Source organism: Gobio gobio (assembly GCF_949357685.1).
Source record: "Gobio gobio genome assembly, chromosome: 12".
Taxonomy (NCBI): Eukaryota; Metazoa; Chordata; class Actinopteri; order Cypriniformes; family Gobionidae; genus Gobio; species Gobio gobio.
In genome coordinates this window covers 17134833-17156698 of record NC_137105.1, presented here as the reverse complement: position 1 = coordinate 17156698, position 21866 = coordinate 17134833, and the positions used below count along the sequence as shown (strand labels likewise).

Sequence of the window (21866 nt, the reverse complement as noted above, 5' to 3'; positions counted from 1 at the left end):
TCGATAAATAATGAACTCCTTTTGTAATTCATGCGTTAAGATGGATTGTTGAGTCTGTGTTTATCAGAATGTCATTGTGTCAATCCACGGTGTAGGCTAGAAGTCATGAGTTATGTTTTCAACTATACACACATGTAGGCTACGTTATAAAATATTTTATATCTTAAAGTAATAGGACTAAATTTAGCCTACAAAATACATTTGGTGATGATTTGTCCGTAAGTGTGTTTAAAACAAAGTAGGTTCACTCAGAGCGAAATATAATAGCCTTTAATTTCGTTATTCTGTCCATCTTTTTACATGGTCTCCACTGTCATGGAAAACGGCGAGATTGTAATTTACAGGCCTGGAACACTCATGGAGATGAATAAAATCTTAAAATGTAAGTTATGGTGAAAATAGAGAATATAGGTTATGTGTAGTTTGTTCAATCTCAATCTAAGCAATCTTAAATGAATGGAAAAATCACGGAACGTCACTGGTCAAATATATTTTAAATCAATGGAAAAAGGGAAATGATGCAAGAAATTTGATCCAAGCACATTTTCAGGTTTCCAAATTATCTTTTTGTTCATTGGAACTTTTTTCCCCCTCGAAGTCATCATGAAACAAACAAACAAACAAAAACTTTTAAAGGTTGGATTTTGACAGACCATTAACAAATGTAGCATAATGCCTTTTTTAATCTGAGACGTCTGTGCTTAAACGATGATGGACATGTGCAACAAAGCTTTGACATTCGAGTAAAAAACGTTTTGCTGGTTGTGGTTGAAAGCACCGATTTTACAAACTGTCTTATATTGCACGATCACCCCGAGATTTTTTTTTCTTCTTTTTGAGAGAGAGAGAGAAAGAGAAGTCGCTTGTAGGACCTGGCAGCTGAGGGAATGTAGAGGGAAAACTAATGATGAAAAAGGTCTACTCCATCCCAACAGCGGCTTAATTAAATACATGGAAAGAACGAAAGCAGCACATCTGGTTTCAATCCGTTTTCCTTTGATGGCATCAAGTGTTCTTTTCCCAGATCTGGGACTGGAAGCTACGGGATGTCTGTGGCAGTGAGGAGCCTATAGACTCTTGCCATTGAAACACATGGACATCTACCTTGTGAAAGACGCACCAAATGGCCTGACACTACTCCCGTCCCAGCTGGAGATGTGTAGGCCACTGCAACCAAAGCGTTATTTAGACAAAAACGTGTCAAAACATTAATGCGCATTCTTAAGGTTAGCCTATATTCTTTTAGTTGAACTATAAAACTTTGAAATTAAATAGACTTTATTCCTGCTGAATAAAGTAGCCTAAAGAACGACTAACCTAGCTTATTTGAGGACATGCTTTGGACATCATTGGGCTATATAGAAGATTAAAAAGAGGCTGTGCAAGGAACCGAACAAAAACGCTAAACGCGTTTGTCTTTACAGAAAAAAAATACTATTGACATATAACGCTTTTTTTTTATTCCATTGCTTCAATAGACTAAATATGGGCTAGACAGACATCTTTGACTTGCGCTCGCGTCTAGCGTTTATGCAGCGTCTCGCGCATTCTAAAAACGCAGCGCCCAAGTAAAAATAAATTAAACTTTTATAAACGCTTCTCTACATTGTTTTCCCCAGTCCATTGCCCCGTGTCTTGCAATAAAGCATAAAGGCATTCTGAGTGAAATGGCCCATGACCGCTTACCTGACAACCTCGTATTAATTTGCGAAAAATTTAAAATGCTTTCACCCCTGACTAAAGGTGTAGGCTATATTCAACTAAAACATCCCATTATTTGGACGGTTTCTATACAAGCCATCCTTTACCCCTCACTTTTAACATTATTTATGTCGGTTTTGTTGAGTGAAAGGATAATAGGTGACAGATATGAGGAATTCAAAGTTTGGGGAGGGTTAACCTTCGAAGAAGGAAGCTGTGATGGAGGAGGGAGGGGTAGCCTACTGTTAAACGTCAAAGACAGCACAAAGTCTTTTGCCACGTAATTACGAGAGCCTTTCTGCTCCATCTTCTCTCCCAGGGGTCTCAATTCTTCATTTACAATCCATTCCACTGCATGCCAGTGAGCGCGCCGTTTGAAGTGCCAGAACTTGTGGGTGTGAGTGATTAGAGCACGGCGTGGAGCAGAGGAGAGAGCCAACAGCTTCGGGAAGGCGGCGGAGTGTCCTGCCTCCTCTCGACGCTTTACACACATGCATCTGAAAGGCATCAGCATTTCTGGATCGGCGCTCAGTCAACAACTCCGTGGAGCTCGGGGAGTTTTTTCTTCTTCTTATTGAACCAACAGTACTTTGCACAGAAGAGATTACATGGCTGTGAGAGAACGGATTCAACAGACGTCGTGGTCTTCGCAATCATATTAGGTTCCACAACGTTTTAGACCAGGTTGTGATTTTGCTCCACCTGGATCTGTGGGAACAACTTTCCTATATAGCTAGCTATCATAGTGCGCAAAGGCAACTAAGACATCGGATTGGAGGCGCTGTTTCTTAAGAGTTTGTCTTCGAATATATGCGAGGAGGACCTGTTTGCTTAACCTAATACACTTGCCCAGTTTTTTTTTCCTCTTGTATCGTATTTGCGTCATGACTTCTAGCTATGCACATGTAATGGACAGACAAGCAACCATATCCAGCAGACTGGAGAGTCCCATTACAGCCAACCTGGAAAACCTGCAAGCCAAAAAGAACTTCTCGGTGAGCCACCTGTTGGATCTAGAGGAGGCTAGAGAAATGGTCGGTTCTCATGCAGATGAAAGTGTTGGAGAAACGGGCAGGACTATGCTGGAATCTCCGGGTTTAACCAGCGGCAGTGATACAACACAGCAGGAGAGTAAGTGTGCCTGCTCAATGCTAGAATCAATACTACTGAACAGAAACAGCATATACAATAAACTATAGCAAACCGGCATAGGCTATAGCCTTTAAAATACTGTCAGATTTATTGACATTCAATAATTATTTGGTTCTGTAAATATGGTTTAGGAACCGCACATAGCCCTATTTTCAGCCGATTCCGAGTCAATCACTAAATTGAATTTATTACTTTTAGGCCTATAGCCTATATTGTACTACAGTTTTTCATTAGCAGTGTATTGGTGATGCGAATTTTCTGTCCACCAGAAAAAAAGATTTCCGCATGAGATAAGTTTATGGGTCGTAAACTTATTTTGTACATAATTTATGATTGTTGACATTCCAACCCGTAATGCATTCATGAAAACATGGCCCCGTAAACATCGCGAGCTGCTTTCTGACACTGACTTTTATTAGATATATGCGTTACATATAATAATTAGAATATTTGCAACGAATTTCAATTTAAAAAGTAGTGGAACTGAATAACTGGTAGGCCTACATATCTGTCATTTTTTAGTTTGCTTGGTCCAAGGAACGATAAAAGGGCGCTGGAAAAAACCCAGACAAAATCCTAAATCTACTTTCTGGACCTTTTCAGTTCATTTAAACACTATAATTTGTCATCATTATCCTGCATCCGGAGAACATACATATGCGATTATAGTATCAAATAGCAAACTTCCATTACTTATGTCTCCTAATATAAATCGTGCTTTTCGTGTTTTGCTGACCGAGTTTGAAATGTTTTATTTTGGCCTGTTGCTATCTTTCAGACATACCAAAGGATACAGATTATTATTAAACTTCCGTCAAACATTTAGTAGGCTATTACGGATAGGCCCTATTTCTTTTTTTATACATTAGCCTACACTTTTGTATATATTTTTATTGCAACAATTTAAGCTATAATCGCGTTGGCTTGTAAATTGTCGTTCTTAGTGAAATTCACAATTTAAAAACTTTTTTTCACAACCGTTTCTGTTGTATTTTTAAGACCATCTCTATCCCTCAATTAAACATTTAATTAGCTTAGTGAAAATGAGATAGGAAAAGGTTGTCGTCATTATTGCATTGTTTGACATATTCATTTTTCCTTTATTCCCCAGCGCCTGTAAAAGCATAAATGCGTTAGTTCTCTTTTACAAATCAATATTAGGCCTACTCACACATCATTCACACAACTAATTTCAACCTCTGAGAATGAGAGTTTGGTTTATTACGATTTACAGGTTAGCACAGTAATTTGTGTTTTAATAAACAACATTTTAATCAAATTAGCCCCCTGATCAAACTCCCATTGAAATGTATATTAAAATAAATGGCCTTATAATCTTGAGGACTGTTCCAAGGTAAGCTACTGAAAAATTACAAATACAAGGAAATCAGAATGCATAAGGTATGCGAACAAAATGTAATATAGGTGTTTATGTTTTGTTATAATTAATTCACTCATTCATTATTTGTTAGTTTTTTTTCCTAAAACTCTTGGACTCATTTTATAGAATCTTTTTTAAGCGTTCCCCATAATAAGCCCATGCCCCATTAAACAGCTTGAGTTTACATTTAAATGTAACAAACAGGAAGTTTAAATAGTAATTAAACTGACCTTTACAATCTGGTGAATCTGAAATTCAAACCAATAAAATGCTGGCATTTAACAATCTTTCCAACAGGCCTATAGGGACTCTCCCCCCTGCTATGCCTAGGTCAAATGTCAATTTTCAACTAGTGATCCTTTTGGAAAATTATGATCGTGGAACTACTGTTGTCACAAAGAGCAAAAAAACACTGCAGTTTGTCTGTGCTGTCAGCTGAATGATTATCAAGTCTCCTGAGAGTTTAAGTTTTGTGCTTTTGGCTGTAAAGTGGGGACATGGATGGGAATAGACTCTTTAAACATGTTTCTAAATATGCCTGTTTGACATACTCTTTTTCCATCAACTTATTGCTTGACTGTAAAAGTACCTGTAAAACGAACAGTGGACATTTTGCTATGCTCAGGATATAGAACGGCAAAGGCATTTCTGGTCAGTTTCTAAATCTTATCCTTATACTGCACACTGAAGATGAAACATGGGCTAGAACAAAAACTCAGTTTTTGTGATAGCACAGAAAGTTTGTCAAAAGAAACCCGAGACAAAAAAAGTTGTATTTATAAATGACTTGGCTGGGGTGGCAAAAGCCTCTGTTGATGGTTTATGGTCTCATTACAAAATATTTTTCAATATATAATTTGAAGAGTGATGTCCATCAGTTTATTAGCTGGTATGACTTCCCTGGTTGCTGTGTAAATTAGTTTTATAGTATTAGATGTTATTTTGCAAGCCACTGTAAAACACTACAAAAGGAAATAAATGTAAATAAAACATTTTTAAAAAGAGGTTTGTTAGTGTTTATGCTTGCACAAAAATGATCAAATGTAACTTTTTTCTAATCCCAAAAATCTGACCCGGGATCTGAGTTACACAAAAAAAAAAAATCTATTTTATTTGTACTTTTTATAATCACATCTTGTTATCATCTGTTACCAAAATCAACAGAACAAAAGATAACAAAAAATGGTTAACAGTGAAACAGTGAAAACTAAACACCTGCTGATGGACATTAAATTTGAATGAATTATCTAAAGGCTGCAGCTCCTGAGATAACTATCATGTGTGTGATTTACCAGATGAGCAGCTTAACTCAGAAGAAAAGAAGAAGCGGAAACAACGGAGGAATAGAACCACATTCAACAGCAGCCAGCTGCAGGCGCTGGAGCGAGTGTTTGAGCGGACACACTACCCAGATGCCTTTGTTAGAGAGGACCTGGCACGCAGGGTCAATCTCACTGAGGCTAGAGTTCAGGTAAACTTCACACCTCACAATCATCAACTGCAGTCTATTAGGTCCTTGGTTTACTGGTTCATTAGAAAATACATACATTTTGATAGCTACTTCAAAAGTAACAGATGGTTAGGAATAAAAAATAAAAAAAGAGTAGATTTAACCAGTTGCCTAATTCAAGGTTTCATCAAGGATGCAGTTACAGATGAACGTGACGGTAACACTGAAGCTTTGTGTTGTTCCGCCACTGTCATCGGCCCCATCGCCAGAGTTCGGCATGATTGTTTAAAAAGCCCCAGCCGATCACTCTGCCTCTCAGCACACATGCTGTAGGCCGCAGCCAGTCTCCACATTCTCCTGTAATGAGACTGTTTTTGTAGAAAGATGGGGATTATTCCCGTTTATAGATCAAGAGAAGGAAGGGGAGAACGAAAGGAAAGAAATAGAACAAACACATCTGCAATTAATGTGTCCCAGAAAGGGAGCAATACAGAAATGCTTTGATAAAAGAGACTTTGAGCTCATTCCTCAGGCGCTGCGTAACCGGACACTGTGCCTCCACCAGGCTTGGTGCTGCAGCCAAGGCTTCGAGATCTGGACTCCCCGCTCTGCCTTCAACGATGTTTCACAAGCACGTTTGCTCATTCTTAAAGCCTCTGATGTGTCCTCTGTGAAAAAGGTGTACATGTGTGCACCAGCGGATCAGGCTGAATTTCAAAAAGCGTAGCAAAATACTGTCTTACAAAGGCAAAATGCAGCTGAGACTAAGAAAAGCAACTTTTTGATTGAATTTTGATTGATTTGATATCCATTTTCACGCTCCATTTTCTGAATCTTATCATAGCTGAGCCAATGTGAGTATGTCAGTAATCTCAAGAAGAACAGTGAATCATCTAATATCACGAGGACAGAAAATTCTGAAACTTTATAGCTTTGTTCTGACATATTTTTTTTGTTTTTGATGTGGGCAATGTTATACCAGTTATGTCTTGAGTCTGCTTTGCTCTGCAATTTGTCTTTCATCGCTGTGCGCTAAATATCCAGAGTAACCACTGTACTGTGTCATTTCGGCTTGTGTTCTCATAGGTGTGGTTCCAAAACAGACGGGCAAAGTTTCGACGTAATGAGCGGGCGATGCTGGCCAGCAAGAACGCTTCGCTTCTCAAATCCTACTCGGGAGACGTAACGGCAGTGGAGCAGCCTATTGTCCCCCGTCCCGCACCCCGTCCAAATGACTACCTGTCCTGGGGGAGCGCAGCCCCGTACAGGTAACCCTCTGAATCCTTCTCATCTGAGCGCTTTGATTCCATTTCATTTCCTTTCTGTACGTGTCTTCTGCTCTCCTGCCGTGACTGCATCTTCTACAGTTGCCCATATTTTCTTCATCCAAACGTTGTAAATTCGATTTTTTTCATTCTTAACCTTTTCTATTTTCCTTCAAAATTTGAGGGCCGTGCCGCAAAACAAGAAAAAATGACAATGCCTTGCTTTTCCCAGCAGCGTTGCATAGGTAAAAAAGTCCAAAGTAGCACAATGACAGGCTAGCGTGTCTTCCGCCTCTCTTTTTGTGGAAGCGATGGTGGGCCGATCCCCTGATGATGAAGTGATAATCTGAAAACAAACCATATTAAATCCACCTGTGACCCTCATGACCCTTGGGCCATAGGATACAAATTGACTTTCAGAGGAAGAAAAGTCCATTGGGCAGGATTTTTTGTGACTCTAGTTACACTATGGTTGTGACTTACAGTAATCTTCATTCTTAAAAGCCGTATAGAGTAACTAACCCTGCCACTCCGGCCAACTACCTTTTCCCCAGCAGCTGAAATATGCAACTCGACCGGGAACTATTTCTGGCACGGATACGCATTTGACCAGCGACCATGCCAGTAAAACGAGCTTGCACAATTTCGACGCACACCTAACGCATTACTGTGCACATAAAATGCATACATATTAATGCAGTATTTATTAAGAATTATTAACTATTTATATATTCTTAAGCTGGTACCCAAGGCCGGAGGGAGGGCCAATGCGAGTGCCACAGAAAATGCTGCCCACAGAAAGCAAGTACTTTTACATTTCTATTTATGGTTTATCATTTCAATTGAAAACTTAAGCATTATCTTTGGGTTCACATGAAGACAGTACTGTTTTTCCATTTGTATTTAATTATTTTAAATTTGAGGCTCATTTCTTATCCATTGCTAATTGACATTGTAATGCATTTAATATATTTTAATTGACTATCATTCTCATATCTTAATTTTCAGCACCATGGCAACCTACCCACCCACTTGTGCCAACACCACTTCCACCCAGGGAATGAACATGGCCAACAGCATTGCTAACCTGAGACTGAAGGCCAAAGAGTACAGCCTCAACCAAGTGCCCACTGTCAACTAAGCCTGAAAAGAGGGACGGGATGAGGGGACAAAGAGAAGCAAGAGACGTTGAGAAGAGAAGATTTCAGATGAGCTGGATGAGTTTGGCCTCCTGCAGTGTCAGAGCAGAATGGATATGACTTTTCACCCCCTCCTAATCCAATGGAATTGCATTGTTGTCCCTCTCATTTGGCTTTTTTCTTCATCACAGATGAAAGTACGTTTCTGAGAAACTCGATCTCATTTTGTACTGATCCGAAGATTGTAAAGACAACGCAAGGTCTGCTCTTTGGAGAACAAGTCAACGAGCAGGGCTCCGCTAAATCAGTAAGAAGTGGCAGACGCTCGGAGCGTCTGGATGCTGTAAGCTGTTCTTTCCTTGTTTGTTTTTGGCTGTATTTTGGGTCGACCGGATGGAAAGTAAAGAAACTTTCATGGCAAACAATGGAGGACTGTTGTTCACCATTCACCACTGAATGGTTTAAATTACACCAGAAGTTTAATGCTGAGATTTGGCAAAATACTGACCCAAAATGTCTCCATGTCTACATCCAGTAGAATAAAGACACTTTTGTGGAGTTAAATCAGTAGACATGAGATGTTTTAAACCATCAATGCTAATGGAAGCGCCGGGGCCGGATTACATCTTTTAATGTCTTGAATATTACACCACTGTTTAAGGTAAATACTGTTCCCCATGGTGACCTATGTATCTGCTCACAGTACACTAACAAAATTATGTTTCAGTTTTTCTGGAGGTGATTTTTTTTTATCAATCATATTTTTTCTTCTTATATTTGGAAACCATATAGTAATAAAACATTTTCAAGCAATGAATCTTATACTATTGTGTTGAATCCTGCAGATGAAGAGACATTGCTAAATGCTCTCATTTGAGAAACTGTTGCAGGCAACAGTATTACTACATGACCTTAAAAAATATATCCGCATGTAACATTTCTTGCTTTATGTTAGTCAAAACACCAACACTACAAAATAAATAATCCAAAATGAATTTTGTTTCATATTATAGATTTTGATGGTTGTCAATGTTCTTTTAATTTAATCTGATACGATGTGAGAGGATAATGGGTTTTTGGATTAATCCTATGATATTTTTGACCTGTTTAAACTTTTGGCAGGTAAAATCTTTCCGTGGAATGCGCAAAGCAACACCCGTGTTATTCAAAACTAATTTTGGAGTATTGTGCAATACTATGCAATGTATCTCTGGACTTTTTGTTTTTGAAAATGTTCCCACTTTTTAGAGCATTTCAAATCAAATTCAATTTATTTATTTTTTTCTTCTGTTTTGCAGCAGCAGCATGTGAAGATTAGGCATATTAAATAGCCAACATTTTTTTTCAATTGATTATTTTCAATTTTTTTAACAGAAGCTCATTTACATTCAGTTCCATGGAGTTTTATATTATTTTTCTTAACATCTATCCTGAACGCTTTACTCCATATGCTAAGTACTGACTAGATTCTAGATCTGATGTACTTTTACTTTGCTGGGTGAACAATGTGATGAACTTTTTGAGCTTGAATTACAGTTTTGTTCACAAAGATCTTTAACCCTGAATCGTTTAGACTCAATATTTGTTTACATGAGCACATGTGTACAATATAATCACTTTTATTTGAAATTGAAATTTAGAGCATTTCAGTTTTAAGACCGGCTACCAGTTTTGTCCTGTATAATACGAGTAGTAAGCCATAAGCATGTTTGTGTACAGAGTATGGTGGAAAGTGAATCCAGGCTACCCCTTTATTTCTATGGGCAAACCAGTAACACTTTATTTTAGGGTTCAATTCTCGCTTATTAGCATGCATATTACTAGGATATTGGCTGTTTATTAGTACTTACAAAGCACATATTAATGCCTTATTCTGCGTGACCTTATTCTACAACCCTTAATCCTACCCAATACCTAAACTTAAACGCTACAAAAACTATCTTATGAACTATTAATAAGCAGTAAATTAGAAGTTTATTGAGGGAAAAACATAATTGATAGTGAATATGAGTCCCCATATTAAAATTTTACCGGGAAAACAAATATAATTTTCCTGTAATATGAGGTATTTATAGAAAAACATGCACAAATGTATATTTTTTTTGCTCTTCAAATAAATAAAACAGTGTTGATGAATACAAGCAAAATCTGTGATGAAAAATAAGATATGCTTGCAGAATCCCTCAAAACGTGCATGTCTGCACCCTGCCTTATTTTGCAGATTTAATTACAACTTAAATAAGTTAAATTTAGTCTGGGATTTTTTTTTTTTTCAATAAACCAAGACTGCAATATATATGATGTACTGATATATAATAGTCATCATCAAGTGTTCTAACAGTTATAATATCATTTATGCGAGTGTAGCAAAACCTGAAATGGCAAAAAAAAAATTTGTGACATATTCTTTATATCTCTATATGATTTACTTTTATTAATCACCAGGCAGTGTCACATATTGAAACTTGCAAATGCTATTCAATATAGTCAAACCCACTTTCACAATGAGCAAGGCTGTAAGTTAGAAGCCCAAGAAATTCTGGGAAATTCACTGATTCAAAGACAGGGAACGGGGTTGTTATTATTTCCCATCATTATTGTCAGCCCAACCTATTGAAAATGCTTTCCGAGGTCCGTGTTTACACCCACGGGCGTTGATTAGCGACATGACTCATGTGTATATGTGTGTGTGCGTGTGCAAGTGCCTTGTTCTCCGTCCAGACTATTGCATACTCTCCATGCTGTGGTGCTCAGGTCAGGTCGAAGCGTCTCACCTTTCAGGCAGCCAGGCCCTGCTGACCCGAAGTGCTTCCAGATGTGCGTAGGCTGTGACCCGCTCGCCCCACCACCTCAGGCCTGGGGCCCGGGCCCCCTCCATCAGGGCTGACAGCATCCCCCTCGGATGGGTGTACGCGCAGCCGCCCGAGCAGATGACATACAAACACCTCACCCCCTCAGCACCACATCTGGAGCCTATTACAGAGGAGACAGTCGAAGTGAGCATGGGGGGGAAGAGTCTGAAGCGTGTGTGAGGAATATATGCATGATAAGGTGGAGATGTTTGGAGTAAATTTGAGCGTGTATGCGTCTACTTATTTCCTGTGACCTTTTTCGTCTCTTGAATCTCCCCTCTTGTCTTTTTTCCTTTGCTCCATAACAAATCTACAGCCTTCCATGTCAGCCCTCTGGCTATTGGCTAAGGCGCTGAGAACATGTGGCCACAGCCAGTTTATTAATGCGAGCGCTTGGATTGGGGTTTGCACAAAACTAAAAGTTACTTGTCTTTTGTAAAATACAGTCCAGCTGTTTACAGTGTGCGGTAGAAGCGAATGCCAAGACGGCATTGTGTGCTGACATCCTCTGACGCTGAATGGAGTTGAATGAAATGCGTTTCTGCCGTGCAGAGTTCACTGACCACAGTCCACCTGCTGGGTTCAGCTACAGAGGAACATACAATCATCTTTATGACAAAAACATAGCACTTTGGCCTTTAAGATGGATTGATTGGCATTTTAAATGTATGTTTAATGTGCATGTCTTGGTGAAATTCCCTTGAGTGGTTGTACTTTCTTTGCGTGTTAACATTGCACTATAAAAAAGGTGTTCGCACTAGAGATTTAAAAATGGAAGCAGCAGTGGCTTTTCTGGGTTTTAATGATTTACTTATTTAAAAAAAAATATCTTGACTGAATTTAAGTTGCCATGATTTAAAATCTGTAACATTTTTACCTTGTGTTGCCTGAGATGATAGATTCATTTTTTTAAACTTGCAGGATTTTCAAATATGCTGCCTTCATAGGACTTTCCCTGCTCTGGGATCATTTTGATACCCAAGTTCCCGAATTGGAGGAAACTTAAAAACTTTAAACATGGCTTTAAACTTTAAACATGGCGGAAGATAACGATTATTGCTACCTGGTATTCTGTAGGCCTATTAGGTTTTTTTCCACAACAGCCACATCGACTTGTCTTGTCGTTAAAGTAGTGCATATTTTTACAGTTACTTTAACAAATTAATAAATTACCATTTGAAGCGTATTGTTTGTTTTATATACAACGAAAATAATATGTACCGACATTCCATATGTTTAGATGTGAATGTGTATGGTTGTCAGTGAATGTGACGCAAAATAATATTTTCCCAATATATAGGCAAGAACAAACCTTGTGGCCTCCTTTCTTCAGCTTCAGAAGTGGTTAGTAGGTCATTTCCGATTGGAAGTGAAGGCTAATTTTAAAATAATTTTTAGTTTCACGAGCAAGCCATTACTCAGCGCGCGCCCCCTAACGACTAAATAGGATAAACGCACGCTCCTGTCTAGCAGATTTACGTATGAACGTAATTCCTGTTTTAATGATTCTTACGTAAATATTATTAATTTGGAAATATGTGAAACCCAAGTAAAGTAACTATTACTTAACTTAAAGTCAATACCTGTGTGATATATGATTAGAGGATCTTAGAATTACACACTTAAAAGAAAAAATAGGCCTACTAAAACACACACACACACGCACACAAATTAACGTGTCAAACAATGCAGACAGATCAATTGTGCACAGGTGCATGCTGAGAAGTTGGCAAACGATACTGAATTACAAAATGTAAAAAAAAAAAATTTGCCTGATGCTTGTTGGTGTGACTTAAAAATCGGAGTATGCTGTAATAAAAGCAGCATCAAGAGGTATTAATTATGTTCCCGCAAAAAATGGTTATATTTTCAGCCTTATTTGCTTGAATTTAAAAATATATATGTTGCAACTGCTGGCACACTGTTCTAGTGTTTTTTTATTTATCTTGACCTCGTGCAAACTTGCTGATATTAAAGAGAGCGACTCCACATGCATAGCAGCCATATAGCTTTCTATTTTGCTGCGCTTTCACTGTGTGTAATTACAGGTTGTCTCTACAATTTCAAGGGATGCTAATTATTATGCAATAGACATTTGGGGGATGTTAACTGGCTATTTGGACATCTCAGGCCTGGATGAATATGTATTTTCATTTCCATCTCTTCAACAAACCACCAGCGCACACAAGTCTGGTGGCTGATGTGACATTGGTCTTCATTGTCATCACCATATAATCAACTTCAGCTTCCCCCGGCACGAAAAGTCACATCTATTCCCTCAACAGCTAAACTATTTAAAATATGCACTGTTAAAAGGCTTTTATTTATAAATGGGGCAATGGAGAAGTGGATTGGGGTTTGGGTTTACATGGCTCAGAGCAAAACACATGTGAGCCCTGGCCTAGCCTGGTGACAGCTTTCAACTCTCTCTGTTCTGGAGTGAGGAACGGAGAAGAAATGCAGACCAAAACATCTTTCTCTCTTGCCAAATTACTTCAGAGCAAAAATCTGTCTTTCCTTCTGTGTGGCTTGGCATTGCATTAAAAATAAATAAATAAATAAAAAACCCTTATGGAATACTGTTAACCATTTAGTTGACCTTGAAGGGGTCAATGAATAACAGCAGGCAACCGTGAACGTGTGATTAGAAATTAAAGGGTAGGCAATTTTTTTTATAAACACTTATTATTATACTGCTTGAAAACTCTTCACATCCTGACAGTAATCAATAATAGAAGTGGTCTAAATATTAAAACATGTACATATATCTTCAGTGGAAGTCACAGGAGCAAAAGATTTTCATCCAATAATTGCATTCAGTCCGAATGACGTCACCCATAGGATTCTGATGAATAGTTTTGAAGCGTAAAGTAGGATTGAGCTGGCCATTGCCATGTTTGCAGCGTGTCACTCCCGTATAACAGAAAATGGGCAAAACGGCGGGACATGGGCGGAGCTGAGGTGACGCGATAACTAACAGACAGCAGATAAATGGCTATCCCCCTGTCACTCAAAGTGGCCACGCCCTTAATTATGCAGAACATTAAAGCTTTATATAATGTAAACGAATAAGTTATACAAAAATTCATCCCCCTCACAGTTGTCATGAAGGGCAAAATTAACCGTATAGACCAAAATCACAATTTGTACCAGGCTGTAAACATGTTTTAATCTGTTGTAAAGTTGGGCATTTTAACATGCTGCTCAATGAGATTCTGCTCCCTTCTGGAGCCTGTCCCTAGCGGCCAGTCTATGAATAGCAGTTTATGTCACTTCCGTATTGGCTTCAAGAGAAACTGCGGGAGGTTGCCTCTTGGTGGGATCTTATGCTGCGTTCCAGGCAGGTTTTTGAGCCCGCAAGTTACGACTTCAAACCACGACTCACGACTTTGAAGAGTTCCAGGCAAAGTGGTAGCTAGATATAAACAAAGCATGGCGGACCATACAGAGCTTATGCTTATTTACAATAATTTCTATTGCCAAAGGTGCTTACTCCTTGTTTATTTGAGGGAAACGAAGGAGAAAAACGGCATATAAGGCAAGATAAGCTGTTATACCTTTTATTTTACACAACCATTGGGGCTGCCATTGTTGTTTCGTGGGATATGTGACGTCAGAGTGCATAACTGGGAGTATATCGATCTAGTACGAGTTCACGGGTGGTAACTTAAAGCTACACTGTGTGATATTTCCCCCCATTGTGTATTTAAAAGGTATATGACCATCCAGGGAATATTAGTTTCTCTTCCTCTCAATTCCGATTTCGTTTTAACTCCTACGGTGGCTGATTTAGTCCAAGATTAATATGGCTTCCAGTTCGACCTCGTCCACATTCGACACGGTGCCATCGAGTGTTAAAACGAGAAAGGCGAAGCTTGAATTCACAGGTATGTCCCTCTTTGGCTGATGTACTTTCAAGATGGAGGGGCAACATGGCGACCCGCATTCAAACCCATTACCCGTATGTATTTTCAATGGCATATTATAAACTTACGAGAATACTTTATTACTTGAAAGAAGTAAATATACATTAATGAGCACATATATTTTTGAAAGAACTAAGTGTTTTTAGCTAAGAATAAACTAAAAAAGTTACACAGTGTAGCTTTAAGTCATGGGTTTGACTGTTCCAGTGCACTTTCACGGGTAGAAGTGTTGGAAAAACATGGGTTATGGGTTGCCTGGAACGCGGCATTATGCTTTCAGAGTTAGCTTGCTATTACTAACCTGTCGGAAATTGCCTACCCAACCTTTAACGTTAAAGGGTTAACGTTAGTTCATCCAAAATTGAAAATTCTGTCATTAATTACTCACCCTAGCTCATGTCGTTCCAAACCCGTAAGACCTTCGTTCATCCTCAGAGCACAAATTAAGATATTTTTGATGAAATCCGAGAACTCTCTGAACCCTCCATAGACAGCTATTTAATTAACACTTTCAAGGCCCAGAATGGTAGTAAAGACATCAATAAAATAGTCTATGTGATTCCAGTGGTTCAACCTTAATTTTATGAAGCGACGAGTAACTTTTTGTGCGCAAAAACTAACAAAAATAAAGACTTTTTTCAACAAGTTTCCAAAGAAAATAGTGCGGCGCTCTCATCTATGGCAGCCGATGCTGTTCATGTGAGCACCACGACGCATGCGCGGGAGCTGCGAAGTATTGTAAACAGCGTAGGAGACTGGCACAGGCCAGAACGAAATGATTGAATAAAGTCATTATTTTTGTTTGTTTGTGCGCAAAAACATATTCTCATTGCTTCATAACATTAAGGTTGAACCTCTGGAGTCGCATGGACTATTTTAGCGATGTTTTTACTACCTTTCTGGGCCTTGAACGTGGTAATTAAATAGCTGTCTATGGAGGGGCCTGAGAGCTCGTCGATTTCATCAAAAATATCTTAATTTGTGTTAAGGGTTTGGAATGACATGAGGGTGAGTAATTAATGACAGAATTTTAATTTTTGGGCGAACTATCCCTTAAGTCCTAGGATAAAATATTGAGTGTGTCACATGAAGAATTCATAATTTTCTGAAATTAATATTGTTCTCAAATTTTATGATTGGCATGTCAATGTTATCTGACAGATGTAAATTTCTCCACATGACAGATGACAAGCTCATGAGCACCATCATGTGGAGTATTTACAGATGCACTTTGCCCTTTAATACCAGTAGCAAAAAAAAAAAAATTCAACTGAATGAGTAGACTTTCATTGAAAGGAAGTGTGGTTAGAAATAACATTTATTTATGCTTTGATTTGCCAGCACTAGGAAAGCTTGACTGGAAACTACAAGGTCCATTCCAAGATACCTAGTCTAATACATGCTTCCTTTTCACATAAAAGTTGCTGTTCTCAGTAAAATGTTATTAATAAAATGGCATTTCTCGAACAAGATCAAACCTGAAGTTCCCACTTTACCTTGCTGACAGGATCTGAGGCCTTGTCATTTGCTGATATATTCAAGAAGTGTGGAACGGGCTATTTAGGCTGACCTCTGTGTTTAAACTATCACTAATTTGAGCTGGATAACTTCCTGCTTTCATTACTCTTGCCAGCAGGTCCAAGATGACAGAAAGTCCCAGCGGCGCCGGCCTGCTGGAGAGGAAGCAGCGCTGTGACAACGGCGCCCGAGTCAAACACAAAGGTCAACATCCAGCGCGCACCCGAATCTCCCTAGTGCCTGTTAAAACCGCAGGACAACGCAAATAGGTTGTGTCACACCATTTCCTCAGGTTTTAAAAGAAAGGTCATTCCTGGAGAGGATAATTTAAGATGTTAATTCAGGCATATGATCAGTTCTTCATCAAAGGTTCTACGTAACTGGAAGCCATTCGTTAGGATTATGATGAGTAATGTTATGCAGTTTCTGGCTTAAATGCATACTCGTGTAGGAAAAGAAATCAAAGTTATAGAAATACAAGGTATGAGGTCAGCTGGAGACCTTCAGCAAACATAAGCATCAAAAGAAAAGATCAAGAGCTTTTGTTTTAAGAATCCCCCTACACTTTAAGTAACAGTTCGCTTTATATTACATAGAAGAGTCTATTCTTTTAACTTTACAGGGAGGAAGTGATCTGGTCATTAATCTTTATTAAAGCCTCAATACATCATATCTTCTCCAAACAGCCGATGCTTAGATCTGCTTACCAATGGTTTTTATCTTTCAAAACTGGGAGAAATAATTTTCTCTCTCTCGCAATCACTCTTCTTTTCTCCCTGTGTTAGTTTGGGGTAGGTTTTCTATTTCAGAATTATCTCTACTGTGTGTAAATGAGGGTGCAGGGGTATACATGCTGGGATGAATATTATTGTCACATCTCGAGCCAGGTCAAATTCCCCACCAAATGTGCAATTTGGGGATGACGCCTGCCACGGAAAGTCTGCCTTTAATTTTCTCTACTGGCACACACACTGACATGTGCACGCACACAGCACATGTACACACATACATACAGATGCTCGCAAAGAGAGAAGAAGAAAGTGCATATCAGAGCAAGCATTTATTCTGCTCAGTTTTAAGTTGCCTAGATCTGCATGAGACTCAGTGAAAGGGACTTCATTAAACAAATGTATTAATGGCAATACAATTCTGTAAAATGGCCTTAATGTAATCATCTACAACTGTTTTTGTTGTTTAATTTTGATGAAGGAAAGGTAAGATTGATTTCCTCCCAGGTCTTTGTTTTTAAGGGAGACCTTGCTCATCTATTTTAAGAGCTTAAAGGGATAGTTCACACACACAAAAAAGAAAAATTCTGTCATCATTTGCTCAACTGTATGAATTTATTTCTTCTGCTGAACACAAAAGAAGATATTTTGAATAATGTTGGTAAACAAACAGTTAATGGGCCCCATAGTATGGAAAAACTGTTTGGTTTCCAACATTCTTCAAAATATCTTCATATGTGTTCAGCAGAAGAAAGAAATTCACAGGTGAGCAAATGACTACAGAATTGTTCATTTTTGGACGAAATATCCCTTTAATGGCCGTTCACAAAGAATACGTTCTTGTGGTTTATGAAATATGAGTTGAACTTTTAACTTCTCATAGGCCTAGTGTCAACTCAACGTATCGCATGTTTGTGTAAAAAGCAGTGCAGTGATGTGCAAGATTATATATGAACAGACCCCTTTTACATATGGGACCATTCTCACAGAACCTGTTTTCTCGTTTAAAAGCGGAAAAAGTTCTAGAGATGCATTTTTTAAAAAGTTGAACATCTTTTAACTTTTAAAAGATAGTTTTTAACTTTTGCCGTGCATGAGCCAAACTGAAAAAGACACGAGCAAAACGATCCATCTAGACTTGAGCATGCACTGTAAAAAGTGATATGTTGAGTTCACTTAAAAAGTGAGGAAACCTGTTGCCTTAAAATTATTAACCTCTTAAGCTCTGGGACCAATTTGGGATTTCCGCCTGGATTTGGCCTACCCGAATTGAAAAGCTTCCCATGCACACACAGTGGTCCAAACACACAATTTTGGTGTCATTTTAAAGGATACCCTTTGAAGTTTCATAAACCACAGCTAAAAGAGATAAACATGTATGTATATGTTGTCTAAGCTGTAATAGTAAACCCCCTTGTTTTTTGGTTATAAATTCAGTTTTGAAAGTGTGTAACTCAGGCCCTGTGTTATAGCTCCTTGCAGACAATTTGGGCTGTTTCCACTAGATTCCAGAAAATAGTGGAAAAAAAGAATTTTGTCTGTATCACGTTGTATGCACGTTTATACAAATGGATCTGAAGGGAGGACCCCCCCCCCCTACCCTCCTAAAAAGCCTATTTTGTTTGTCTGTTTTGTTATAATGTTTATTATATCACACACAACATATACTATAATATTTATCACTTTCAGACGTGTTTTAATTTATTTTAAGGATTTTCTGTAAAAAAGACACAGGGATATTGGATTTATACCACTGCATATGGGTATGGGGGGGGGGGGGGCTAGGCGGAAATTACATAAAAAAGGTAATATTCCTCCATTTAGGTTAATTTGAATAAATCTTGCATACATGATCCAGACGAAAATCTTTTTTACCCAGTATTTTCTGGAATTTAGTGGAAACAGCCAAAATTGTCTGCAGGGTGCTAGAGCACACAGGGCCTGAGTTACACACTTTCAAAAATGAATTTATAACCAAAATAAATCAGAAAGCGTCTCTTTTTTGGGGAGGTTATTACAGCTCAGACAACATATACTTACATGTTCATCACTTTTAGATTGGTTTGTGTAACTTCAATGGGTTTCCTGTAAAATGACACCAAAATTTTGAATGTAGACCACCGTATGTGGGTATAGGAAGCTTTTCAATTTGGGTAAGAAATGGTACCAGAGTAATTTAGTGTAAATAAGTTACTTTGTGTAAAACAAATGCCAAAGTGATACATATCTCCAGAAGTAGAGACTCTAAGCTTTCAAATGGTACCACATATGAGGTCAGAGCTCCTCCACATACATTTAAATTGAAAGTATATACATGATGATGTCACCCTGTACAGGGTCCGCAGAGTTTTAAGTAAATAAACTTCATGCGTAATTGAATAAATGATGTGGAATTGTCAAGTTCACATAACTAATTTTTTTCAATTATGCATGAAGTTTATTACTTAAATGAGGAAACCCGTTGCCTTAAAATGATTACGTTAAGTCAACTGATCCGTTTTTACAATGTGTTTACGGAAAAACAATGGAAAAGCAGCGCAATTGAATGCAAAAACGCATTCTGTGTAACCCCAAGCGAAAAGTAGCGAGCATTTATTTCTTTGCCCATATATGCTGGCAGTTAAATTCCAGAATGAATTGGTTCACTTTGGATTACACGATATTAGTGCGCTCGTCAGCGCTAAATAACATTAAGAAATATCCTTAAGAGAAGAGGAATGTTTCATGCTCTATATAGGGCATAACTTTTTTGGATCCTGTCCATGTAATTTTATAATTAACCCTGAAGTCAAGTCTTTCTCACTGAGCTGAAATATTCGTCTTATTGAGTGTTGCCACTTCTTATACAGTCTAACAAACAAAGTAATCATTTATGATCATCGTGGTTATTGTAAGAACATTCAGCCATCCGCCTGCAGGCTTTGATGTAAAATCAGGGATTGACTGAATGTATTGTGTGGATGTACAGAACTGCACTACTAAAACTGGGTTCCCACTTACACTAATGAACATAACATTCCTTGAGTCTGTAATACTGTATCAAACCAAACATGTTTATTAATAATTTATTAACTTATGTTCAGCACATCTGGAGCCTGTTTTAAAATTTATAGACGTGACTTTTGAGATAATAGTCTTTGTTTAACATTATTAATCAAAAGAAGGCGTATATTTATATAAGACTAGTTCTTTACAAGGGCCTATGAATAAATTCTAAAATTTTTCAAGCATGCATCCAGTGAGGCTTGTAAATCATTTGGCTCATAAAGATATGCGCAAGTATTTAAAACTCAGTTTGTTGATGTTTTTATATTGGCATTCATTGAAAGCAAGCGGCCCCAAAAGTCACAGGTGAGCATGACGTCTTGGTTCATATTCAACTCTTACACTAAGGGAAAACCTAGTAACCATCTGTCTGCATTTAATGAAAAGCATTCCGCCGCCTCTTGAATTAATGAAATATTACACTGAAATGTTCAAGAATATCTTTAGACAGGATTTATGCGCCAATGGACTTGTTTTGGCTTCCAGGGATGGAGCAAATCTTAGGTTTCCCTAGAATCATTGGTTTCAGAAACAAAGGAAATCCAACTGTAACTTTCATGTCTTGTACTAGAATCATTCGTTCTCTGATGCAGAAGACTCTAATGTTGACAGTTGCTTTTATAAATGAAAACTAATATTTATAATCGCTGTATTTTTGCTGGCACAAAACAATGAAGGGTGATATCAGGCAAATTAATACTAAATACAACAAAAACTCAAATTTACAATACATAGCCGAATGAGTGAATAACTTTTGCGAATCTGTTTCTTTGAATGAACCGATTCACTATGATGAATATGAAATTCTAATGCTACATGAGGGAGAGGATCATTTAGGACGAACCAATTCTCAAAACAAAAAATTAATCAGACTTGTCAACTCTACATATATGAAAAAGATGATAAACTAAAATGAATTAGACTTGCTACATAAGAGAGAAAAAGAGAGATCAGACATTAAAACTAAATAGACTGTGATTTATTAAAAAACAATTATATTTAAATGTAAAAAATGCATGTATTTAATTTGAAATAACAATTTTAAATTAAAGATATTTAAAATAATAAGTCAAAAGAATTAACAGCAGGTTGGCATTCATTTTTCATGATTGATCGTCACTATATGTAAACTGTAAAAAATATAGGATCAATAAGTTATGACAACATGTGTTTTTACATTGCTTTAACTCATCAAAATTCAAGTTGACTGTACTTAAAAATTTAAAGCAGCAACTTTTTTTTTTTTTTTTTTACAGTGTATTATAATTAAATCAACTTTTTAGTGTGTGGATGCAGACAAAGTCATAGACTCCTGTGGATGTTATGGTAATAAAAGCAGCCCATGTATGTGCTTTGTTGTCTAGATGAGGCTTTTCTTGCAGCTTTCGCTCCAGCCCTGCTGCTCTGAGGGGAGCACAGTGGAATTTGGTGCATTTCCCCTTTTCGTGCGCTGGACTTGTTCGCTCACTGCCAACTCTGGGCTCCATTTCGCCTCCACATGGATTCTTCCCTCAGGGGTCACCATGACAGCGAGCAGATCGATAATTAGAAAAACAAAACTGGGAGCCTGTGGACATGGAGGGCAGAGTGTAATATTAACATAGACATTGAGGAATGGCTGACGAATCACAGGCTGTTATGACAGCTCCAAACAAACCCGGGGACCACTGAGGGACAGAGTGATGACTGGGTGAGGCCCAGGGAGGGGC

At 38.0% G+C, this 21866-nt stretch overlaps 1 protein-coding gene across 2 annotated transcripts; it reads left to right on the top strand.

The window, feature by feature from the left end:
• Positions 1-1942: 1942 nt before the first annotated feature.
• prrx1b (paired related homeobox 1b) lies at positions 1943-9107 on the top strand. 2 transcript variants are annotated; one of them, XM_079830435.1, is made up of 5 exons: positions 1959-2832; positions 5530-5705; positions 6771-6952; positions 7689-7750; positions 7958-9107. In XM_079830435.1, exons 1-5 carry the CDS (start codon positions 2586-2588, stop codon positions 8011-8013), a joined length of 723 nt encoding a protein of 240 aa, XP_079686561.1. In that variant the 5' UTR covers positions 1959-2585; the 3' UTR covers positions 8014-9107. The 2 variants fall into 2 exon arrangements, with proteins under 2 accessions (XP_079686560.1, XP_079686561.1); XM_079830434.1 differs by lacking the exon at positions 7689-7750 and having other exon boundaries at positions 1943-2832; positions 7958-9075.
• Positions 9108-21866: the final 12759 nt, after the last annotated feature.